Source organism: Chenopodium quinoa, unplaced genomic scaffold, assembly GCF_001683475.1.
Source record: "Chenopodium quinoa cultivar QQ74 unplaced genomic scaffold, ASM168347v1, whole genome shotgun sequence".
Lineage (NCBI taxonomy): Eukaryota > Viridiplantae > Streptophyta > Magnoliopsida > Caryophyllales > Amaranthaceae > Chenopodium > Chenopodium quinoa.
In genome coordinates this window covers 981,965-987,966 of record NW_018745174.1, presented here as the reverse complement: position 1 = coordinate 987,966, position 6,002 = coordinate 981,965, and the positions used below count along the sequence as shown (strand labels likewise).

Here is a 6,002-nt window from a genome sequence, read left to right as displayed (position 1 = left end):
TGTTTGTTATTTGCGTCACTTGTTTATATAGGAGTGACGCAAATGACTGACTAGACAATACAAAATTGCTTTATTTGCGTCACTTGTTTGTTTAATGAGTGACGCAAATGAGGTGAATTATTATTTTTTAATTATAATAATTGCCTTGTATATGTTTGTAGTACCTGTTTTCCTTGCTAGTGGTATAAAGTAATATGCTAACGTTAATATAATTGAAATTAAAATGCAATATTATTGAATAATGCAAATGTAAATTTCGGCAGAGTCTCCTTTGTAATTTGGCCTACCCATAAAATTGGGAATGACTGCATTATATTAACAACCTGTCAAATAATTTACATCTCAATATCATAGACATTATACTCATCATCCCAACACCAATTAACCAAAATCATTCATGACAAGCCTATAATCCAAAACAAAGAGTCAAACATGCGCTAAGTGTAAATCTAAAGTTCAACACTACATATAAAATACCCTGCCCAAATATCTCGAATCTCATCTATCTCCTCCTCGGTGTACGGTGTAGTTCTTGAAAAATCCTATCAACACAACAAATATACAAGAGGAAAGTTTTAATTCAAGATTGTAGCTAACATCAAATTGTATTTATCAAACAAAAATGAAATATTTGACAACTCATACCTGAATAAGATCCTCACTGCTATGGTGATGTTCAAGTATTTCGTACATATAACGCATGACGTAGTAGCCACACTCACGTCCACCCAATTGTTGAGGACACTACATGTAATATATTTATAAGTTGAATTAAATTGCTATACTTAAATTATTAAGAAACTAAAAGTTAGGGTAAGAAATTAAGGTAAACTGTCCCAAATGCCATGTCAATTTACTTCCCCTAGATTGTCCACTTAATGCCTTGAAACTTCGAAAAGCACTACACATTTGAAACAAATAATATATATATTATCCTTGCACACATAAAATCATGACATTAATAACAAACTAGACTTACTTTGTCATTGCAAACTTAATTGCTAAATTTCGCTTCTGCCTCAAAGAATCAAAGATGATGACTTCACGCTTAGCCATGCATAAGACCAAAAGAACCCAATGATTCCTACATAATAAATTAGACACACATTTGTAAAAGAGTAAAATAATATCAACAATTTGCAAAGTTCAAATAAATACAAATTCAAAGTTTATACTTTTCATGGTATGGGCATAAGATGAAATGCTTAGATTTTTGTTTTTCCATCACATGTGTCATGTATAGTAGGATACGATCTGCATCATTATGCAAATAGGTTTCTGAAATCATTTCCGGACACATGAATCCAATGGAAGCCACCTCCACCGTATCGAGTAAGTCACTCAAGGCCCTACATATATATCATGTAATAACATTATAAATGGTAATAAATAAGTATATATGGGAAGAGTGAAATTTGAATATCTTACATCATAAAAACTTGCAAAACTGAAATATTCAGCCAAGCTCCCGTGAGAAGTTGATTGACATCTTCACGTTTGATAATGATGTCCTTACTATCTTCATAACTAAAGGTCCAAGCATCAACCTTTACCTTAATAGTTTCACCTTCGGGTAATGAAGATAACAAACTATTCAAAGACCCACACTTCTGAGACAAGTTTTCCAAAGCATAATCCATAAGAAAAACTTTTTTTGGATTGGTGTTGGACTCTTTTGTTTCATGACCACTTTCAACTACTTTGAGTTTGTCTTGCATGTTTTCTTTGGCCGCTTTGTTTTTATCATCGTTCTTATTTGATATGAATTCCTAATCAATAGTAACGAAAATCTATTCAACAATTTTCTATATTTTGTATGGCAAACTATATGTAAATTGTTACAAAAATAATTTACCTTGTCATGCATGAGTGAAACCAAGTCTTTCGGCCATTGGGTAAATGTACCGTGATGAGCATGCTTAAGTTTCTTGATGACTGAAGAAGAAACTGGAACCGAGAATTCTTTGAACTCGTCAAAAAAATCATCAACAATTATCCTCATGTGATCCGGAAGGAGGTTACTATGATGATCAAGGATTAACTCCGGATGATATATGTACCTTCAGCGACAATGACTTTCTCGGAGTCATTTTTCAACAATGATAGCCGACATGGAACCGGTTCCTTACAAAGATAGAAAAAAAATCATTATTAAAAAAAATAGAAAACTGAGTTACAAAGTTAAAAGTATGTCGCATTCATAAATCATTAAAAAAAAGATAAAAAATATAAAATAACAAAGTTTTGGATACCTGTATGTTTGCAAATAGATCATCACCCACTGATTGGCAACTACTAGGATTTTGTTGAGTCGTCCGGCCTATGTTATTCATTTCCATCAATTCAGTTGGAATTTGAATACCAATCTGTTTAGCAAATAACATAAACTTCTCTCGAACCATGGAATCCATTTTAGAATCCATCTCCTGTATAGTCTCCTCTCGTACCCTCCGGGATACTCTTGCCTCTAATTCTTCCAGCTCAGCATCTCCGAATTCCCTACCTCGTCGGCCACTACGCCTCTCTCCGGATCCCCATACAGCTTTAATGCCAATTCCACTGCCAAATGCTATTGCCCGACCATTACGATCTTTTTTTTCCCAAGGGCACGAGATAAGATATCATCATTCCTATTAGGAACAAATTTTCCATCAGCTTGTTGCTTTCTCTAATTATCCTACACAAAGACTTCAAGTTAGAAAACTTTGGTAGCAATACATAAACTTAACAAAATATATTCAAAATTGAAATAAAAGACTTATTATATACTTACAATGGATTCTTTCACCTCTCTTGTTTTCTCATCCGACAAATAAGGATTTCCCTTATCATCTTCTATTGATCTTGCTAGAAGCCAAGCATATGTCCTATCCGGCAAACTAGACACAACCGAAGAACAAGATGAAGTACTGGATGCTGAAGATGCTGTGGGAATATACCCTTTTCTACGCCATACAATATTCATTTCACCATATGATTTGGCTCCTAAATGGTGAGGGTATTCGTTGAAAGACTGGCTTTGTCTTGCCTTCTCACTGATTTCCTATTTTCACGAGCATAAATGAAGATTAGTACATAAGAATCCGTTAACAAAGTATTAATAACCTGCATGATCATTGATATTAATACACACAAACCTTAAAATCATCTGTACTATGCTCCTGCACAATTGTTTTCCACATATCCTCATATATGAAATCATAGAGTACATACGACATTCTTTTCTCCTTCGGCATATTCCTGGTACATGTGATCCAACCACTGACGAATTTTGTTTTAAAATCTCTCCAAGTTTTATCGCAAGTGCGTAGGACCTTTTTTTTCTTGTCTTCATCTTCTTCGATTTGAAACTCTCTCTACAAAAAAATTAAAAAATTAAAAAAATAAAAAAAATTAGTAAATAATTTCATCATATTTAAATAAATTGTTTTCATCATATTCAAATAATGTAAAAATGATCATATAATAGTATAACATTTAACATTTAATAGTGAATATTACCTTAACATCTTCCCACAAAGTGTCTTTTATTCCTTGTGGAACTTGATTCCAATCTTTATACAATATAGACACCTTTGCACGGCTTATTTCACCAAGATGAGTTTTGTATGCTTTTGCCCACTTTCCAATGGGTCGACACAATTCATCCCATTCAAGCACTCTAGGAACCCTAGGCATGGATTTTAGGCCCTTTGAAGGACCTCTTGGCTTCTTTTTCTTCTTTTGAGAGTTGGTTGTTTGTTGCTCTGATTGTGATTGATTGTGTGGCTCATCTTTCTCACCTTGCGAAGACATGGAACGATTATGCATATCCTCATCCTCCATTATTACTTACCTGAAAAAAAAGACATAAATAAATTAAGACATCGATTTGTATCATTTTTAAATTATAAACTTGTACACATAACAATAATAAGCAATTTATGCAATTAGTAACACATATTGGAAAAAAAAATCACAAAATTCATACCTACTTCATTCTTCTCGTTTGCGACATAAAATCCTTCATTATGATCTTTTCGTTTCAACGTTGTGTCAAAATCATCGACTATTGGAGGGATGCTCCAAACGGAAGGTGGTGACTCATTAAATTGCTCATCATATTCTTCCTCGTCCACCACATCTTCAATGCCAAGTATCCTTCTTTTACCTTCTAAAACAACTGACCACTTACAACCAGCTGGGTCAGCCATGTAAAAAACTTGTTTTGCTTGTGAAGCTAATATAAATGGATCAGCTAGATGCCCTCGTCGGCCAAGATTTACAAGGGTCAAGTTCCCTTGTTCATCTTTTTTTACACCACGGCTACTATCAGCCCACTTACATCGAAATAGAGGAATCTTGAATTCAACATAATCCAGCTCTATTATTTCTTCAATGATTCCATAATAAAATTTCTTCTTATCCACAAGTGTTTTATCATGTGAACTAACATACTCAGATGAAAAACCTATTACTTTAACACCACTGTTTTGCATTGTTGACTTGTCATCTTGTCGTCTAGTGTAAAAAGAATACCCATGGATGTCGTATCCCTCATATGACATGACTTGACATTTAGCACCATATGCCAACCATCTCAATGTGTCAGATATATCGTTAGGTGTGGTGGATAGTTGGGACGTCACTCGTTCCTTGAACCATGTAACGAATGAAAAATTATGCTCCTTTATCAGCTGAAGATCACTTTTGGAAGGATATTTATTTTTAAGAAAAAGCATGTGCTCGTCCAAGTAAGGATGAACCTCACTAAGATTTTGCAACACAAAAAGCTCGACCTTATTTTTCATTTCAAAGCCCATGGATATCCTTTTCCTGCCAATAGTACCTTGACCTCCAAGCCTCCCATCGTGTCGAGACTTTGGCAAACCAATTTTCTGTGAACGTGCAAGATATTGAGCAACCCATGCTGCCACTTCCTCAACAACTGTTCGTTGTACAATACTAGCTTCAGGTTTGGCCGGATTCATGACTTTTCCCTTTAAGTCACCCATTTCTCGTTCAAAAGGATACATGTATCTCATACACACTGGCCCACAAAGTTTAATTTCACGTACAAGATGAATAACCAAATGAGGCATCACGTCAAAAAAAGATGGGGGAAAATACATTTCAAATCGACACATTGTCTCAAGTACATCTGCTTGCAAGTCATCTAAAATACTTGGATTTATGACCTTGCTACAGATAGTGTTAAAAAAGACACATAATCTTGTAATCGTATACCTCACTTGAGGTGGCAAAATTCCTCGAATGGAAACTGGTAATAATTGTTGCATCAAGACTTGACAATCATGAGATTTCATGCCACCCAATTTCAAGTCAGACATTGACACAAGTCTACGAAAATTAGAAGAAAATCCAGCTGGGACCTTTAAACCATGCAATGACTCACAGAAGCTAGTTTTTTCCTTTTTAGACAAGGTAAAGCAAGATGGGAGAAGATACCAGCGTTTTCCTCGAGATTCGGGTGCCAACTCTGAACGACCCATAGTGTTTCGGGGTTTCCTGATGTCCTGCGGGAGAGTTACAACACCGAGACTGGAACCGGCCGTCTGTACCTGCAAAATAACGGAGACTCCTGAGAGCTCCGCCTCCAACGGTCAAGTTAGTACCTGATTAAGGAGTAATGAGTGCGTAAATTAAAGTGGTTTTGTCTCTCTAGGTGAGAGTGTTTAATGTATAATCCGTGTGTTATTAGAGTTCTCTCTCTTTTTTCTCTCTCTCCTTAATGAGGATTAAGAAGAGTATTTATAGTCTTGAGAAGCGTGCCACTCTCTAGGTTTAGGGTAAACCTAGGGCTGACCGGGCCTCTAAACAGGATTGGGCCTTGGTGGCCGGTTTTCCCATTTGGCATGGGTGGACACGTGGCGTGCCTTAATTGGTCCGCAGAGGACGTATCTGTGATTGACACGTGGCAGGCTCCTATTGGCCTACGTGAAGGACACGTGGCGGAACCTGGTTGGCCCACTTGTCAGAAGGTGATTGGAGGATAAAAATCC

At 36.0% G+C, this 6,002-nt stretch overlaps 3 protein-coding genes across 4 annotated transcripts; all 3 read right to left on the bottom strand.

The window, feature by feature from the left end:
- Positions 1-212: 212 nt before the first annotated feature.
- LOC110710598 lies at positions 213-1,265 on the bottom strand. Its single transcript, XM_021888925.1, has 5 exons — positions 1,176-1,265; positions 980-1,084; positions 832-901; positions 646-744; positions 213-542 (listed from the first exon to the last, which is right to left on the bottom strand). The coding sequence occupies exons 1-5, from the start codon at positions 1,235-1,237 to the stop codon at positions 450-452; spliced, it is 429 nt and encodes a 142-aa protein (XP_021744617.1). The 5' UTR covers positions 1,238-1,265; the 3' UTR covers positions 213-449.
- Positions 1,266-1,748: 483 nt separating this feature from the next.
- LOC110710597 lies at positions 1,749-4,191 on the bottom strand. 2 transcript variants are annotated; one of them, XR_002509182.1, is made up of 4 exons: positions 3,502-4,191; positions 3,138-3,356; positions 1,856-3,043; positions 1,749-1,769 (listed from the first exon to the last, which is right to left on the bottom strand). XR_002509182.1 is itself a non-coding variant. In XM_021888924.1 (3 exons), exons 1-3 carry the CDS (start codon positions 3,823-3,825, stop codon positions 2,762-2,764), a joined length of 825 nt encoding a protein of 274 aa, XP_021744616.1. In that variant the 5' UTR covers positions 3,826-4,191; the 3' UTR covers positions 1,805-2,761. The 2 variants fall into 2 exon arrangements, 1 of the variants encoding a protein (XP_021744616.1); XM_021888924.1 differs by lacking the exon at positions 1,749-1,769 and having other exon boundaries at positions 1,805-3,043.
- Positions 3,828-5,492, bottom strand: LOC110710624. Its single transcript, XM_021888950.1, has 2 exons — positions 3,971-5,492; positions 3,828-3,835 (listed from the first exon to the last, which is right to left on the bottom strand). The coding sequence occupies exons 1-2, from the start codon at positions 5,490-5,492 to the stop codon at positions 3,828-3,830; spliced, it is 1,530 nt and encodes a 509-aa protein (XP_021744642.1).
- Positions 5,493-6,002: the final 510 nt, after the last annotated feature.

Bases quoted from the DNA above. Each gene is read 5' to 3' on its own strand.
- LOC110710598 (XM_021888925.1), bottom strand. From the start codon at position 1,237: ATGACACATGTGATGGAAAAACAAAAATCTAAGCATTTCATCTTATGC. The intron at 1,085-1,175 runs GTATAAACTTTG...TTTATTATGTAG, and splicing joins TTATGCCCATACCATGAAAA to GAATCATTGGGTTCTTTTGG. The intron at 745-831 runs TTTACCTTAATT...TATTACATGTAG, and splicing joins TGACATGGCATTTGGGACAG to TGTCCTCAACAATTGGGTGG.
- LOC110710597 (XM_021888924.1), bottom strand. From the start codon at position 3,825: ATGGAGGATGAGGATATGCATAATCGTTCCATGTCTTCGCAAGGTGAG. The intron at 3,357-3,501 runs GTAATATTCACT...ATTTTTTTGTAG, and splicing joins CTTTGTGGGAAGATGTTAAG to AGAGAGTTTCAAATCGAAGA. The intron at 3,044-3,137 runs GTTTGTGTGTAT...TCGTGAAAATAG, and splicing joins ATAGTACAGATGATTTTAAG to GAAATCAGTGAGAAGGCAAG.
- LOC110710624 (XM_021888950.1), bottom strand. From the start codon at position 5,492: ATGGGTCGTTCAGAGTTGGCACCCGAATCTCGAGGAAAACGCTGGTAT.